The sequence below is a fragment of the Colletotrichum abscissum genome (assembly GCF_030869225.1).
Source record: "Colletotrichum abscissum strain IMI 504890 chromosome Unknown Scaffold_22.1, whole genome shotgun sequence".
Classification (NCBI taxonomy): domain Eukaryota; kingdom Fungi; phylum Ascomycota; class Sordariomycetes; order Glomerellales; family Glomerellaceae; genus Colletotrichum; species Colletotrichum abscissum.
Window position 1 is genome coordinate 513,497 of NW_026850121.1, and position 17,081 is coordinate 530,577.

The following is a 17,081-nucleotide window of genomic DNA, read 5'->3' on the forward strand; positions in this document are numbered from 1 at the left end:
CATTATTGGAAGAAGATTGTCACGGCAAGAATTCATCAAGCAATCAAAGGACCAAGCATACAAAATCGAATCCTGGTTCCCACACCCTTACTACCTTACTGTATAACCATGATAGACCCCGCTAGTCGATGCCTTCATCGATGAACATTCGGAAATGGACTGGATGTACGCTGTATCTCTAGCTCGCGGTGCAACTGTCCGAAACAGGCTGGCAATCGAGAGCTCTCATCAACCATCATCCACCAGTTCCCAAGGGCCGCAACCGATGCATGCCCTCTCGTCCTATCGTATCGAGGAAACCCGCAAGATTCCCAGCTGCTTCCTGCTCTTGCCCGAGCCGTGTCTAGAGATCGAATAACGAACGGCCACCTGCTAGAGTTTGACCCTGCCAAGTATCCCAACCTGGCCATCACTCGACTCGGCTATTACGCCTTTCGCAGGCATCGTCCGTGTTATGACCGGTCTCGAGTAGGCGCTCATGTCCTTCGGGGAATTCCACCTGCCGAGGGTATTGGTGATGCCGCCGGAACCGCATGCTTCGCCTATTGTGTTCTGATCTGAAATGTTCTGCCCGGTTGCCCGACTGATTGTAACTCATAATAATCCATCAATGAATGGAGATTCTCTGCTGTCCCACGTCTCCCCGGCGTACCTCCTCATCAAACGCTTCGCGGCTCGACATGTGCAGGCTGCGCCAATGTTAGTGACTGCGTAGTCTTTGCGTTCCAAGTTTGTCTCATGTCTACTCACCGGACTGTTGAGCATGCTCTGTCTCTTGTTCCTGCCCTTCTTAATGTGGCTCTTCAGCGCACTCGAGTCTAGCGGCTTAAGCAGCTCGAAGCTGCAAAGCAATTCATTCGAAACGGACATGACCGCACCCCAGTTGTCGAACTCGCCACAGTACTATGACCACATGTTAGCAGAGCTCGTCCGGAACAATTGGTAGAGACTTACGTTGGGGGCGCTGAAGACCGTTACAAGGACTCTATCGTTGAAGAATTCGTAGCCGTCCTCAACCACCATGTGCGCTCGACAAATCAAGTCAAAGTCGTGGGTCGCAAGGAAATCCAATATCACTCTTTTGCCGAAACAATAGCTCACGCCTCTCTCGTTGGCCTCCCAGTCTTGCTCCATGTCGGCCGGATCAGACCACAATAGGTCGTTCAGCAGGCCGTAGTCGGGAACATCGGTAGGTCGAGCAATGTTGCGAATGTCGTCCATGTGGCTGAGGGCGGGGGAGAGACCTCCGTGCACACAGAAAATTTTGCCAGCGACGATGGCAGCAATCGGGAGGGTGTTGAAGCAGTCAATGAAGGTCTTCCAGATCTTGACATTGCAGCGGCGCTTGCACTCGTCGTAAAAACCGTACACTCTCGTAACATTGGCGCACTCATGGTTTCCTCTCAGCAAGAAGAAATTTTCGGGGAACTTGAGCTTGTAGCACAGAAGCAGCAGGATCGTCTCGAGAGACTGCTTGCCACGGTCGACGTAGTCGCCCAGGCAGAGGTAGTTGGATGAGGGCGGGAAGCCACACATCTCGAACATGCGAAGCAGGTCCGTGTATTGGCCGTGTACGTCACCGACAATTTTGACCGGGGCGTCAAGCTCCAGAAGAGCGGGTTGGGAGAGGAACACTTCGCGAGCCCGTTGGCAGATTGCGACAATTTCGGCGTTCTTCAAGCATACGCTCTTTGTGACCTTTCCAGCGTAGCCCGCGTCCAGAAGACGCTTGATGAAGTCGTCGAGGTCGATGTCCTTGATCTCGCTCATGGCAACACCTCCCTCATGTCTATCCCCCGAGTTTGTCGACGAGGTTTTGGCGACCGGGGTTGCAGCGCCATCTGCGTTCTTGGTGGCCAGGATGGACTTGCCCGGCTGCTGCATGTGGGTATTGAGACTGCCTCCGGCACAAGGGGGTTGGTCGGAGACGTGGTCGACCTCTCCTGATGCCTGCGCTGCGCTCACGTCGTGAACACCGCTCTTGATCGTGCTAGACTGGGTCGGGGATGGCGGCGGCTGAGAGTCATCGAGCGGGGATTCAATGTCAGTCGATGGGGACGTCGGCGACGTGGCGGAGTCATTGCGGCTTCGGGGGACACCGGACTTTGCGCTTTTCCCCGACTTGACCGAAGCAGCGTCGGATTTTTCTTCGGTCGGGGAGGTGATGACTGAGTTCCTTGGGCTGTCCGTCTTGCTCGAGCCGGGGATCTTGGACCTCAGGGCCTTGAAGGAGCGGGAAGAGTCCTTGGTGTCGGATCTGCCAAAGGAAGGGTAGGACTTGAGAGGTTCAGCGGTGCCGTCGCCACCAGGGCCTTTGGTGGAAGCGTGGCCACCCTCCTTGGATGGCTGGTTTCCCATGATGTAGCTCTTATGCCGATGCAAAAGGAACAACGACGGTTATTGATGTAGGTGTCGTATGTCGGGTTGTGCGCGTGGGCTGGCCTCGTCTTCGTCTGATGTATGGCTGGCCTACACGTCTCGCCGCAACAGCCCGAATCTGGCAGGGAGTCGAGATGGGAAAATGTAATGTTGTGTCGCAGTAGGGGGTCCTAGGGAGGATGGAATAGACGATCGAGGATGGACAGGAAGCGGATGCGGGAGGGAGAGCGGCGTCCACTTGAGTTGTCCGTTTTGGGCGCGTTAAGGCGATTGCCTTTGATCGATCGCTGGAGATGGGCAGGAGGAAGAAGAGGAGGAGGGTCGTATGTAAGCGAGGAAACGGGCGGCGAGTGACGTATACGTGGCTCGCGGGCGGCGGTTATGTCGGGTCAAAGAAACGACAAGAAGACTCGAATGAAGTTGGCAGGCGCGGATGGATTGGAGCTATGGAGGCATTTGTCGACGACTGCGTGGGAGGAGTTTTTGGTCAGCCTTGTTCAGATCGTGTGGGCTGGAGTCTGGAGATAAGGCGAAAGAATCCGAGGTGTTGTTGGTGAGTATGTACGGGAGGAGAAGGTACAAGGAGGGACGGATGAATGCAGGACGGGCGGGATTGCTTTACCTTAGGCGACAGGCATGGGGGCAGAGCGGGTGGGTATTAGAATTGGGCTCTGTACCTCGATGGATAGAGAGACTAAGAGGCACCTTCTGTGGAAAGGCTACAGATACCTGAGGTGTGCTAAAGTAGTCGCAGGCTCAATGGAATGCGGGGGGGCTATGACGGATGTAGCCAGCAAGTTGATGTGTGTACCAAGCGGTGGTGGTAAAGTCGTAAAGTGGTAGTAGTAGTAGTATTTTAGTAGTGGTAGTCTGCACGAGCAAGGTAGAACAGCAGTGGTGGGTGGTCGGTAAGGTTGAGTAATTAATTGGCAATGGAAGATAGAAAGAGGCGGAAGAACAGCAGTTGGCAGCGGCAAAGATGGCGAGGGGGGTTCCTTTGTGTACGTGCAGCAGCGTGCGTGTGTTGTTGTTGCTCAGGTAAGACAGGTGGACAGATAAATTGGAGAACCTTGGAAGGATATCCGTACAGAGCAATTGGCAACTACCGAGTGGGCCAAGGTTGTTCGAGGCGCACGCAATGCACAAAGTTATCGGGACAGCAGCCGGTGTATTGTGCAAGAAGGGGTAAGTGGTCTGGTGTTCTGGGAAGATGGACTTGATGTACTTGTTTGTGTGTGGCGTGAAGGTGGTTTGAATGGTGAACTGAAGTGAGCCCGGTTAGGTGAGGTGGGTGGTGGTGAGAAAGTTAGTACCATCCATCAGACTCTACTCAAAAAGAGGACGAGTCCAGTCCAAGTCCAGTCCAGTCCCCGGTTCAACCGAGTTCCAGGAATTCCAGCCGTGTGCCTGGTCGCTCGTTGCCCCCAAGCACCAGTGGCACCCAAGAGTCCCAAGATCAAGGTCCCAAGTTCTTGGTTAGCGGCCGGGTGCTGTGGTGCTATGGTGCGCTGCCAAGGATCCAGAGATGGAGTTGGGTCACCCTTTTTTTTTTTTTTTCTTCTTGTACTATTTTCCCTGTCGTTGGTGTCTGAAACCTACAGGCTAAACTGGGCTGGGCTGGCCTGACCTCCAGCTTGTCTGTGACACTCTGTGCTGCACAGCTCGTAAATATATCTGTTACCTTGCTCTGCCTTGTCACGCTTGTTCAGCTTCCCTCATGCTGCCCTGCTTTCGGGCAATGGAATTGATCTAGGGTAGACAAGGGAGGAGGGCAAATGTGTGGGACATATTGGGCAATAGGTGTGGTGTGTTGGGTGCTTATCTCTGATAACCTTGATTGACCCTCACGAGAGATGGAAACCGGACCTTGGTTTGCCTTCTGCAGGCGGAATTGAGTTGAACAATCCAACATGGCCCAGCCAGATGAGCCAGATGATTTATGCTGGGATGAAAGTATCCGTAGCCACACACAAAGTGTAAAAGCGCTTGGGTAATTGATCCTTTTTTCGAGCTCCAACCCCTGTGTCGATGTTGCAGAGAAAAGGTTGAGACGAAGAAAAGAGAGAGTCCCGGCACGACACTTCATTAGGTACATGGCAAGAATACATTCAAGTTGGCAGACAGGTCAGTAAGCACACGTTCACGCAGAAGGGGTATTCCCAAGACTGGAGCCAAGTTTCATCCTACACTGCACAGAATGAAGAGGAGAAATCGCACCACATTTACACACATTGACTTTGTGGACGATACAGTCACTCTATCGGCACCTAGGTATGCCTACCTTGTACAGAGTAGAGCCCCTCATTGCTCTCTCTTTATTGCTGCTCGTTCTTCCCCATTCCAAGCTTGGCAGCCAGTCAGACCACAGTGCGTTGAGGCTCAGCGCAAGACAAACCGAGTGGTCAGGCCCCAGAATTGGATCACCATCTATCCATGACCCATTCCAACATGCAAGCGCAGTGGTGACCGTCCTGCTCGCAAGAGGAGAAAAAGGGACAAGGTTTGGTGCCAATGAGACCATCACCCAAGGAGGAATAAGTTCTCCGCCAGCAGATAGCCCGGGGGCCTGGACCTCCTCCGCCGCACCACCACCACCAACACCACCACCGCCATCATCATGGCACCAACAACGGCTTGTATTCTCTCCTACTGGACTGGAGGAATGAGGAGAAGCTACGGATACTTACCTCTTGTTTCTTGCCACCCAATCTCCCCCTCCCCTCCACAGTCCCGCTCCCGCTCGGTCAGATTTCGACCGCCTTTCCCCAGTGACGACACTTGAGTGGTTCCTGTCCAACGTGTCAACGTATCTTAGCAGGCCTTTTCTGCTACCAATTACTCCGTGTAAAACTGCCCGCTTCTCTTGCGCTGCTGGTATCCGACGCGTGTTCACTTTCTGGTGTTGCATTATCGTCTTTAGAGCAAATGCTAGGTACTTCCCAGCTATACGTATGCGCGTTCGAGTTTGGGTGTGGCAGTCCGGCGGAGAGGGGAGGGAGGAAGGAACAAGACAAAGATGAGATGAGACGAGAGGGGAGGGGAGGAGAGGGGAGGAAAGCCGAAGGGGAAGATACGTGTGAAGGGGGTGGAAGACACGGGAGGATGTTGAGAAGTGACCATCGTGCGATCATTACCTAGGTAGCCTTTCGGGTCGCATTGTCAATACTTGTGCTCCGCATGGTACCATTTTTACCTTTCAACGGTTCGAGTGCTTTCAAACATCGTTTCTGTGTTTGATCATGAGCCGAGGATTCGTTGATGGTTCACATTCATCCACACGCCCGCGTGCATGTCTGTTTGATGAGTCGCATCACCACTTGCAGTCGCTCTCGAATCCAGGAAAGTAATAACTGTCTCTCAAACCTCCGATCTTCCGGCTCCAGTGCAGCGGTGTAATAGACACTGACTGATCATTCTCCTCCCCACACGACCAACGGCCCAAAAGGACAAGGACGAGCGAATCGAGAAAAGGTTGGATGAAATGAGGATCCCGACGCTGACATTCCATTCCAGAAAATAAGTGTGATACATTCCTTCGGTGCGTTGTCCCCGCGTCCATGCGAGCACGTGCTGCACCTGGCTGCCGTGCGACCAAGGTGGTTGAGGAGGGCCTCAAAAAATGGCGGGGGGAAGCGGTTTTCTGGCTCCCACGTTGCCAGAAAATCCAGCAAACAGGAGTCTGGGAAAGGCAGCTGAGACGGCAAGCCGCGTTGTGTGTGTGGCCCATGATAGGTTATGCAGCTGCAGGTTGACGCCGTAGGTCTCATAGAAGTTTGAGGAACGGAGTGTGATTCACGAAATCGGGAGTATCGTTTCCAGAGCGCACACATGCAGCCAGACGGGATAAATCGAAATACCAGGTGACTTCTTGACCCTCCGAAGACGCAGAGACACACGAGTCCTCACCGAACCGCAGGTGGGCATAACCGCGCGCAAAACTCGGTCAGTCGGTAGGGTTTGTCCAAGTCGGCATTCCGAGGTATGAATACGCCACCAAGCCGGCCGCGCGAGAGCGAGTTCATGCGGATGGTGAGATGTCTTGTAATGCCGCCGCCGTGCACCGCGCGTCAAGCCGGCATCGCCGCCTTCGGGAGGGAGGGGCATTGGTGTCTGGCCCCGCCGGACATGGACCCCCGAACCGTCAAACCAGCTCTGATTCTCGGTGGCTGTCTTATTTATCAGGATGGACTCGGAAGTCGGCCAAAAGAAGGTTGCGTGGTTGGTGGTCCTATATCTGGGGGACCGCTATTGCAGGCCCCTCCCCTGCCGGACTTGTCCCCGCCTGGGATTCAGGGTCTCTCGAAATCTCGCTCTCGCCGCTGAAACGGATCTCGACTCGAGTTGAACTTTTTCGAAAACGTCGTTCGAGGCTCTTGCAGTCGCGGCGTGAGATGAGTGGGGGACGGAGAAAAATTCGAGGTTTGATCGCACTTCTGTTTCCCGGGATGTACTCCGTACGCGGTGCAGCATGGCAATGGGCATCTGGGTACTAGCTCCTCGACGGGTAGCGTTGCAGCCAAGGCCTGAGATGCGACTAATAGTCCAAGTACTGCCAAATAAGGAAGCAAACAAAACACCAGAGAAGCATGGCAGAAAAGAACAACTTACACGACATGGGGCAGGAATGGGTCTGTTGAGCATATCTCTTTGCCAAGTGCAGCAGTGCAGTAACAACGATGACGAGATTCAGATAATGCGACGAACCAACGCAAAGCTGCAGCGGCCAGAGTTCGTCTCTCCACAAGCCCCATGAGCCAAAATTCAAGCTCTAGCCTCTAGCGAGCACAAGCTCCACGCCGAGATGCAAAGGTAGAGCTTGGTGTAGCCGAGCCACGATGGTGTTCGCGGCCGAGTCGTACGTACTGCGTACTTTGCGGGAACTGTCAAATCAGCAAAAGGCTGAGAGGTGCTGCGAGCCCACAACTGGTAAAGAGACTCGACATCGCTGGCGGGGCCAGGGAATTGGGTTTTGTTTAAGAGCCATCAACGGCCCCTCTTTAGGATGCAGGCTAGATGTCACCGCCGCGCAGCATGCATCAGAGGTTGATAGTGTATATTGATAAGGTGGTCGAGTGGATTCATGTTTCTTTGCTTTCTCGCCGAGGTAGGCGAGGACGGCACGGGAGCTAATCTATGGGTTCGGGCCCTGTTCCTGGAGTTTGCGCTGGACAATGGTGGCGGTGATGGCTTCGTCACGGGTCGAGAGGTCGTGACCAGCCAATGACGATGGATTCAAGGTCGCTTTGTTAGGCTGTTCGAGAAAAGGCTCGGCAACCTTAAAAAATTGAGAGAGCCTGGAGCCACAAGGCCCTCGGGAGGGCCCCGTATTGGAACTGAGCCTCGCGATGCGTGATTCGGCGCCGACGACCGGAATGTGGTTGTTGGACCCGGGCGTTGGTGGCCCGTTTGGTTGGCAGTTGGGCGGTGTTGGACGAATTGTGGGAGGGAAGAAGAAAAGAGACGGGAGGATGTTTCTAAAATTAGCTGTGAGAGACACACACAGAAAAAGAGGGTTCCATTCCGCCTCATCGGCTGGTGCTAGTGGGAATTGGGGGGAATGGGAAGCGGGTCTCAACTTCTAAGTGGGCGATCTGGCGAAGCCCGAAAAGATGACCAGCCACCATCATTAATACCACCTCACCCAGCCCAGCCAGCCAGCCTAGCTCGAACTCGATAGCCGGTTGTTACCAAGCACGTCCCGTGGGGCTGAGCTAACTTCCGAATATCCGTACAGGGGACCGTCGAAATGCCCATGATGCTGGGCTGGCGGTATTCGTAAATGCGCAGTAAGGTACAGAGTAGACCTGGGTATGGCAAAAAGAAGGATTCGGAACGTGGGCATTGAATAATCCGGTACCAAGTGCTGCAGTGCAAAGTGTTACAAAACTACACTAGGCCACTTTTGTGCTGCCGTAATTCTCTCTCTCTCCCGCACTTGTGAACTCGTGAGAAGGGAGAGCAACAGAAAACAGAGCTGAGCCTCCGCAGGATGACGAACCCCTGGACCACTTTAATTGCGTGGACGGATGGAGCCCAAACTAGCAAGCTTGGGACGTGTCAGACAACGAGACGGGCTGCCGATCAAGGCAAATCGTTGATGTAGATGCGACTCTGATGAGCACATTGAACCTGTTGGACCTGTTTTGTTTCTTGCTCTAGTCGCCTCTAGTTTACTTATCCCTCAAGCAACACACCGGCGATCGGCTGTTCCCCAAGGATGGTGATATCAGACAAGGACCACTCATTCCCATGTTTCTCCATGGGATTTGGGAGGTTGGCCTGGCCGGGGGTTCATGTTTCTCCAAACTCTGTGTGAAGCTCTGTACACGACAGTATACAGTGATCACAGTGTGCGATGATGATGCTTGGTGCGCCGTTCCATCTCATCTTTTCCCGACCTTCCACGAGTCCGACCGGCCACAAAAAGCCAAGGACGAATGAGAGGTACGAGGCCATGGACGCGTACGACGGGATGAGAGAAGCAAAGCACACAAAGTGGAAACGTTCCAACTTCCCAAAGACCTTTCGCTGTTCGGGAATAACAATCAGTCACACACATATCGGGTTTACCACGCCGTCCTCACTTGAGTCTTTGAGGTAGTTTATCTTCTTTCGGCCTAGGTAGGTATCTCTACAATAGCATATTCTAAGCTCAGCTCCATGGGTTCTTGGCCTGGCTCTTGGCCCGGCTCTACGTTCAATCAATCTGCGGCGGCTTCTGCTAAACGGTGAGATTGGACTTGTTACTTCCTAGTCCGAATGGAAGTCGTCCCAAGCCCAACTCATAGACTGGCCGGCATCGCATCCCGTCCTTTCAATGATGACGATTGGCATGCGTATGGTTCGAAACATCTCAAGTCCGCATATCTCTTGGAGAAGTCATTGATCATTTTGAAGGCGAATCTGTTGAAGCAATCTGGTGAAGCTGAGGCAGCAGGATCTCGAGGGAACAGAATCCCGGGCTCGACAGGTGAAGGTGAGCAAGGTTTGACGCCAGTGTCAGAAGGTACCCGTGCGCAGGCAGCATAGCCAGAGAGGTACTCGCCTGTGGCGTCACCATGGTACCTGCTCACGCTGCCCTACGGATGGACATCCCTGTCAGGCTGTCAGCATCTATCCGTACCTTTATTCCTAATTCCAGGCCTTCCCCATCTTGTTCCCCGGCTGGCTTCAATGTCTGTGTCCTGACAGAAAGAATAGAGTAGTAGCAGAGCTTCTGGAGCGGACACATAGCAGTGTTTGGAAGGTGCTGCATCGGTCATTTCCATCGTCAAAGGCCAAGACGGCAAGTTTGCATGCGTGAATGCCTTGCGGACATGTGCGGACATGGGTGATGATTCGAGAGTCGCGTTCGATACAGTGTTTTTGCACGGCATGTGGGAGGAAGAGGACGAAAAAAACACCACCACCAGGACCACCACACGTCAAGAAAGAGGCTCGGAGAAAAGAGTGGAGGAGAGGAGAGCCACAGAATACTTAGCACAGCACAGCATAGCAGCTCGTTGGTTTACGGTTCGGCTCCCGTCTGCTATTTGGCAGCCTGGGGTCTGGCTGTCCTGTCGACGCCGTTGCTCGGTCGAGGGATTCTCCAGGGTCATGGGTGTTCCTAGTAAAGCCGGGGGCTGAGTCGTGGCCCGCTACTGTGCAGCCCGTCAGCAACGCAATCTTTGCCTTACTGCTGCTGTGTGTGCCAATACCTACTGCGGAGGCTTGAAGAAAAGTGAATAGCTGCCTTACCTAATCACATACTGTCCTATTGTACGGAGCACAGTGGTGGTAGCCGTCCCATCTCCACCAAAAAAAAGCTGGTGCCGTGTTCACTGTTCGCGACTTCGCGGTACTGCGCCACGTCCGCGTCCCTGTCCATGTTCCGCTTCCCACGGTGCCCACTGCCCACCTCCCACCCACTGCGGCCTGCCCACACCCCCAAGCAAAGCCAAGCAAGGTGCAAGTGCCCCAACCTGCCCGCCCTGCGCCTTCCTTGCCGTACTGTGCCTTACGCAAAAATACGTAACGGCACTTCCAAGCCTGCACCTGCGCTCCTGCTCCCTCTTCCTACGGTTTTATAAACATCAACGCTCGTCCGTCTGTGTCAGCCTCCTACTTCTAACATTCATCACACTCACATCCGTTTGCCTCTCTCTCGCATACACACTACTCTCAAAAAGGGCTTCCCATCTTCCCTTTTCTTCCTCTCTCCCTCTTTACATACACACACACCACTCACCTACCAACGATCGTTGCTTTCCTAGTTACACTCGTTGACGACAAGCCGACGACCCACTTACCGAAGTCGGCCTATCTGCAAACAACTACAACTTTAAACTCTTATACAACAATCTTCAACAACACAGCAAAAATGGGTGTCGGCCGTGTTATCTGCGTGGCTCTGCCATTCATCCTCAGCGTTGGTTCCATGATCTTCCTGCTGGTCGCTGCTCTCGGCGGTGTTTCCAACAAGGACCTTTACATGTTCCGCGTCAACCTCACCGATCTCGAGATCAACCCTGCTTCCGTATCAAGTATAGTCTCAAGGGACGTCAAGGCAGTCAACTTTGGAAAGTACCACGACCGCGCTCTTCTCACCGGCGATGGTGACAACGCCATCACCAAGGCTGCCACCGACTCCTCCACCACTCAGACCAGTAACATCACCGCTGCCGACCTTGGCCTCGACAACCTCTACGACATCGCTCTCTGGGGTTACTGCACCACCGACACCAACGGCGACAAGACCTGCACCAAGGCCAAGTTCGACTGGGCTTCATCCTACCTGAACACATCCACCCTCGAGACCATTGGCACTGCTGCCGGCCGCAAGATCGAGCTTCCTGATGAGGTTACCACTGCCCTCTCCGCCTTCAAGACCGCTACCAAGTGGACTCAGGTTGCCTACATCATCGCCTTCATCGCCCTGGGTCTCGAGATCGTCTTCGGCATCTTCGCCAACTGCACTCGTGTCATGTCCTGCATCACCTTCCTCGTCGCATCTCTCGCTTCCGTCGCCGTTTGCGCTTCCGCCGCTCTCTCCACCGCCATGTCTGTCATTGTCGTTGGCGCTGTTGAGGGTACTGCCAAGTACTACGGTGTCTCTGCCGGCTTCAACAACAGCTTCCTCGCCCTCATCTGGATCTCTGCCGCTCTCGCTCTTGGCGCCGGCTTCTTCTGGATGTTCACCATCTGCTGCTGCGCTCCCAGCCACACCCGCAAGGACCGCAAGCGCAACAGTGATGGCGAGAAGCTTCTTCCCCAGTCCAGCAGCTACCAGCCCATTCACGAGGAGAACGGCTACTACAAGCAGCAGCAGGCTACCCAGTACGGTGCTCCCCGCTACGCCAGCGGTGCCCGTGGTGACACTGCTTACGAGCCTTACTCCCACCGCTCTTAAGTTTAGCATTTGAGAGTTCACGGTGTGGTAATCTTTTGTACGAGGGAAGCCGTTTGATTTGGTAGCACTCTTGATTTTCAGCATTGTTGGCGTTGGGTAACGGCTCACTATCATGAGAACGACGGACACGCACGGAGGTGGATATGAATGTTTAGTAGCTCTGGGACGAAGATGATCGTCAGGGGGGATGACGACAGTTGATTGCTTTAGTGGACTGCTCGGGATTGGAGATACCCCCATCCAGGCTTTATTGTTTATAGAATTCCAACATGCTTAAAGAGCAATTACAAAAAACAAACTAGAGTTTTACAAAATTTTCTGTCCCTGGCAAAGTGAAATGTGTAGGTTTCATTTGAGAGAGCATATTCTACGATCGAATCGTGACTTGCATCTGAGATGGTGGGCAAATCCCAAACAACGTGCAATTCGGGGTGTATTGACACTGTTAAAGAAACACCTCGACATTTCTCACAGAAAAAAAACCACCAAAGTGAAAAAACTCCACCAAAATCAGCAGAGGGGTGGACGATGACTCGATCCACCACATTACATCCTAACCACCATCAAGTGCTTACCGGAGGAAGGACCTTTAATGCAACCAGCTCAGCTAAGCTCAGCCGCAAAAGACTGGCATCATGCTCCTGAGACCTTAGGCAACCACCATTCACAGGAAACGCACTGCATCAGGATTCAAACCTCTCGCTTTTTCTAAACGCTAGGACAACCCCTCTAGTGAGACTTTTTTTTTCTCCTTAGCCAAGTGAAGACGCACAGAGAGTCAGATATTACCCGACTTGGGCAGGCCAGTCTTCGAACGGCTGCCCGCTTCTTCTCCTCATGAACCGTCGCCATGCAGTTAGTAATCCATGCCCTCCTAGCCTCTTAAAATAGCATTCACATATTGCTTCTTTCTCATACAGGAAGATGGGGAGTGAGAAATATGTACCTTGAGCTAACGAAATGGGAAACAGCAATTCGTAGCCGGACCCCTGCAGAGGGATCACTACTTCACCCCCGTCACCGGCCTCAGCTTCTTCAACGCAAGGGATGGCGAGACGTACCTGCTCGCCGGCGAGGACACGGAGCTGAAGGTGTACGATGGCGAGGGCCGGTTGCGGTGCCAGTTGGGGATTTTCCACGCCCAGCCCATTCACGGTATTCATGTTGCTGCTGCCGCTGCAGGGTATGGTGAGCGGCGGCATGTGCTGCTTTGGGGGAACCAAGCCGTCACCGTCGTTTCTGCTGCCGTCATCGAAGAGCTCATCCTCGGTGGCGGTGGTGAGGGTGAGGCCGTGGTGGCGACGACACCGGTAGAGATTATCGAGGCCAAGGCGCCGGACTGGATCTACGACGGCGTCATTTGCCCTGAGGACCCGGACCGCGGCGTGCTCATCACGGCGCACAACGAAGTCCTCGAGTTATCCGTGGGGAGTGATGGGAAAACGGTCTCGTTCGGTCGCATCGTGTCGCCGTCCCGGCCGATCCTGTACTCGGCGAACCTGACGTGGCTGTCAGAGACCTCTGTACTCGTGGCCGGCGGCACGGTCTTTGGCGAGATTATTGTCTGGAAGTGCCACTTCTCCAGCGATGGAGCCGCAACTGCCGCTGAAGAGGACGGGAGCAAGTCTTGGTGCGAGGTCCTCTTTGTCTTCACGGGCCACGAGGGCTCCATCTTTGGCGTCGATATCTCGCGTGAGATCGACCTCGGCGGAGGGTGCACGGCGAGGCTGCTCGCGAGTTGCAGTGATGACCGGACGATTCGCATCTGGGATATCACGGAGAGACCGGGCTCGCCGCGTTTGCAGTATGACGCCTTTGGCGAGGCTAGGGAGACTGGCTTCGGAGGTTCTTCGTCTGCCGCCCCTGCTACTGCTGCCGCTGCCACAGATCTCACAACAACACAAGTTGCCTCCAGCGCGCCACTGGCCATGGTCATGGGCCACATCTCGCGCATCTGGCACGTCAGGTTCCCTCTGGGAGGCCTCGACGAGCTGGCGAAGGGTCGTCCCGCGACGGTGTACTCTTTTGGCGAGGACTCTACGCTGCAAGCCTGGTCTCTGGACGTCGACCTCGAGGCCTGGCGGCGGAGAGCAAAGTCGGCCGCCGCGGTCAAAGGTGGCGAGGCGCCCGTCGTGGCTGCGAGCATCACGTATAAGGAGACGTATGCCCGCCACGACGGGAAACACATCTGGGCTACCGCCATCACGGAGAAGGCAAACGGGCAGGTTCTGGTCGCCACGGGCGGCGCGGACAGTAAGATTAATCTCTTTTCGGAACGTTCCTGCGTTGGTGGCGGCAGCGATAGCGGCAGAAGCAGCAGCAACACGACGGCATCTAAGCTGCGAGAACTGCCGAGCGAGCTGCAGACTTTGGTGATGCGGGACGTGGTCAGCAAGCTGGCCCCGCGAAACCCCGACCACGCGATCCCCTTGGAAACAAAAGAGGCCTTTCAACGTTTCGCGTTCGTCCACGAGGACACCATCGTCGCGACGAGCACCACCGGCCGTCTCCTTGTCGGCTCCTTTGGACCGGAACTCACGTGGACACAGATCGGGACCGGTGGGGAGACGATGCGCGCCCTAAACGCCTGCACGAGCTTGAAGAGCCCGGCCCCGGGCCTGGCGCTGATAGGCACGGCCAACAAGAAGATTCTACTCTACCGCGACTCGACTATCCAGCAAGTCGGCACGGTGCCCGGTAAAGTAGCAGATATATTCCCCCTGCGGAAATCTTCGGCAGAGGATGCGGGGCCATCGGACAAGAAGCTCGAGTTCCTCGTCACCATGCTGGGCAGCGGGGACGCCATGCAGATCCTCACGCTCGACCTCGACGCCTCGACCGTAACTTCCATGGTGCCCGTCCCCGAGCTCGACAGCAGGTTCGTCGTTACGGCCGCCTGCCAGGTCAATGACCTTCTCGTCCTCGGCTCGCGCCACGGCTACGTGTCCGCGTTTCGCCGCGCGGAGGGTGAGCAGCAGCTCATCCCATTCCCGGCACCGGGTCGCCGCTCCGGCGACGCAATCACATCCATCAACGTCTTCCCCACCTCATCTACTACCTCTGCAGCGGCGGCGGCATCTCACATCATCACGACGAGCCGCGACGGAAACTATCGCGTCTACGAGACCTCCGCTTCCGGCATCCATTTGCGCCACGAGACCGCGCCCGCAGCGGTGCCGAACCTCGAAGACGCATGGCTGTCTGATAGCGGCGACCTGATCCTCTGCGGTTTCCGCAGTAAGAACTTCATCGTGTGGAACGAGACGCGGCACGAGGAGATTCTCCGCGTCGATTGCGGCGGCGCGCACCGCGCCTTTGCCTACACCCGGCAAGGCCACCAAAACAGCAACAGGGACGGAGACCGAGACCACGGCATGCGCTTCGTCTTCAACAAAGCCGCCACCCTGGGAGTCTACACCCAGCACAGCCCCTCCGTCGCCGCAACCCACCACCGCACCCTCAAGCGCGGGTCCCACGGCCGCGAGGTCCGCGCCATCGCGTACTCGGGGCACTCTAACAACTCTGGACCTCGTCGCTACATCGCCACCGGCTCTGAGGACACTTCGATTCGCATCTGGGAGTACACCACGGCCGGCGGTGCTTCGCCTGATGAAAGACGGGAGCTGCGCTGCGTCAAGGTCGTCAAGGTTCATACCGCTGGGTTACAGTCCCTCAAGTGGCTCGGCGAGGACCTGCTCTTCAGCTGCAGCGGAAACGAGGAGTTCATGGCCTGGCGGGCGTGCGATCTCGGCGATAGGGGGTTGGGGTTGATGCGCGAGGCCGTGTTTGCGGATAAGAGCGAGGACGGGGACCTTCGGATCACAAGCTTCGACGTCGTGGCGCTGGACAAGGAAGAGAAAGGCAGCGTCGCCGTCACCATGGCCTTTTCCAACTCGTTTGTCAAGACGTACCGGTATACACCCGGCCAAGGCTTCGAGTTACTCTTCAAGGGCCAGTACACCGGTGCCTGCCTGACGCAAGCGCGGCACCTCCGGGTCCGGGACGGCGTGTTTGATGTCATTACGGCCGCGACGGACGGGTGTCTTGCTGTCTGGCGGTCTCAGGGGTCCGAGTACATCCTGCGGCACACGGAGCGGATTCACCAGAGTAGCATCAAGGCCCTCGATGTCCATTACACGTCCGATGACAGGGTTGTAGTCCTTACCGGCGGCGACGACAACGCGTTGGGCATCGTCACGCTCGTTTCGCGAAGCAGCAGCGACGCTGATGACGAGAATGACGGCGGTTTCGAGCCCGCGACGAGAGCCGGGGTTAGGAAAGCGCACGCGGCGGCCATCAACGGTCTCGTGGTCCTCGGGGAACGAGGAGGCCAGGTGGACTTTGTGACGGCCAGCAATGACCAGCGGGTCAAGATGTGGCGGCTCGGGTGGCGCGAGGGGGTGGAGGAGGTCACGTTGCTGGCGGACGAGTATAGCGGCGTCGCGGACGCCGGCGACGTTGAGATTATTGGGGATGGCAAGGTTGCTGTCGGCGGTGTTGGGCTGGAGGTTTGGGATTGGAGGTCTTGAGGGGTCTGAAAATGGCAACAAAAAGAGGGGCTTGAGCGAGGGGACATTACATGGCTAGAAAAAATAGAGATGAAGTAGATGATGGGACTGATATAATGAAGCTATGCTGAAGCCTTTTTTCACCGCAGGGGCTTATGTATTGAGTCTTGACTGCGTCACCACAGACTCATATTGTCAAGGACGACAATAGAGGCCACAGCTATCATTAAGTAAGGTTTAAGGCAAAGAGTTTATCCTACAAACCCTGCGTCCCCAGTCCAGTTCAGTCTATTCGATGACGACGACAGCTTCCCTTCCCCTCCTTTCGCCGAGCATCCAAGATACGGGCACACTCAGCTTACATGCTCTTCTACCTAGGCTCGAGGCCAGCCGTCAGTCGATGGCTGATAGGACTACCTGTGTGTTAGTAATTATTTGCATTTCGTGGCAAAAGGTCTCTGGAGTGAGTCATTGAGGTGTTTCGCACGCGTGATAATGAGAGCTGCTGTGGCGTACTGAGCGAGCAGAGATACCACGAAGCCTTTCAAGGGTTGGGCACCCATTTCCATGCCTTATTGTCTTATTCTACTTCATTCTAGATCCTAAATATTCGTACAAATTCATATCGGGGCATGACGAAGATTACTGTCGTGTAGTGCCGTTTCGCGATGCCAATTCCAGCCGCAACTGGTATGTCCGCCAGGTTGCATTATCACACAGTATTATGACGAGCTACAGCACATTAACTCTGGGTTGTCAGAGAAGACGAAGAGAACGACAAAGTGGACGACGTATTCTTCTCTTTG

At 55.1% G+C, this 17,081-nt stretch overlaps 6 protein-coding genes across 6 annotated transcripts; 3 read left to right on the top strand and 3 right to left on the bottom strand.

Annotated features, from left to right (window-relative positions):
• Positions 1 to 659: 659 nt before the first annotated feature.
• On the bottom strand, positions 660 to 2,358 carry CABS01_09349 (calcineurin-like phosphoesterase; the record flags this gene model as incomplete). Its single annotated transcript, XM_060542706.1, has 3 exons — positions 660 to 689; positions 751 to 903; positions 955 to 2,358. 3 exons carry the CDS (start codon positions 2,356 to 2,358, stop codon positions 660 to 662), a joined length of 1,587 nt encoding a protein of 528 aa, XP_060400433.1.
• A 1,726-nt stretch (positions 2,359 to 4,084) lies between these two features.
• CABS01_09350 (uncharacterized protein) lies at positions 4,085 to 4,474 on the bottom strand (the record flags this gene model as incomplete). The annotated part of the gene is made up of 1 exon (XM_060542707.1): positions 4,085 to 4,474. One exon carries the CDS (start codon positions 4,472 to 4,474, stop codon positions 4,085 to 4,087), a length of 390 nt encoding a protein of 129 aa, XP_060400434.1.
• A 178-nt stretch (positions 4,475 to 4,652) lies between these two features.
• CABS01_09351 (uncharacterized protein) lies at positions 4,653 to 5,045 on the top strand (the record flags this gene model as incomplete). Its single annotated transcript, XM_060542708.1, has 1 exon — positions 4,653 to 5,045. The coding sequence occupies one exon, from the start codon at positions 4,653 to 4,655 to the stop codon at positions 5,043 to 5,045; it is 393 nt and encodes a 130-aa protein (XP_060400435.1).
• Positions 5,046 to 9,161: 4,116 nt separating this feature from the next.
• CABS01_09352 (uncharacterized protein) lies at positions 9,162 to 9,755 on the bottom strand (the record flags this gene model as incomplete). Its single annotated transcript, XM_060542709.1, has 2 exons — positions 9,162 to 9,424; positions 9,503 to 9,755. 2 exons carry the CDS (start codon positions 9,753 to 9,755, stop codon positions 9,162 to 9,164), a joined length of 516 nt encoding a protein of 171 aa, XP_060400436.1.
• Positions 9,756 to 10,738: 983 nt separating this feature from the next.
• CABS01_09353 (SUR7 protein) lies at positions 10,739 to 11,767 on the top strand (the record flags this gene model as incomplete). Its single annotated transcript, XM_060542710.1, has 1 exon — positions 10,739 to 11,767. One exon carries the CDS (start codon positions 10,739 to 10,741, stop codon positions 11,765 to 11,767), a length of 1,029 nt encoding a protein of 342 aa, XP_060400437.1.
• An 837-nt stretch (positions 11,768 to 12,604) lies between these two features.
• On the top strand, positions 12,605 to 16,296 carry CABS01_09354 (WD domain-containing protein; the record flags this gene model as incomplete). Its single annotated transcript, XM_060542711.1, has 2 exons — positions 12,605 to 12,622; positions 12,739 to 16,296. The coding sequence occupies 2 exons, from the start codon at positions 12,605 to 12,607 to the stop codon at positions 16,294 to 16,296; spliced, it is 3,576 nt and encodes a 1,191-aa protein (XP_060400438.1).
• Positions 16,297 to 17,081: the final 785 nt, after the last annotated feature.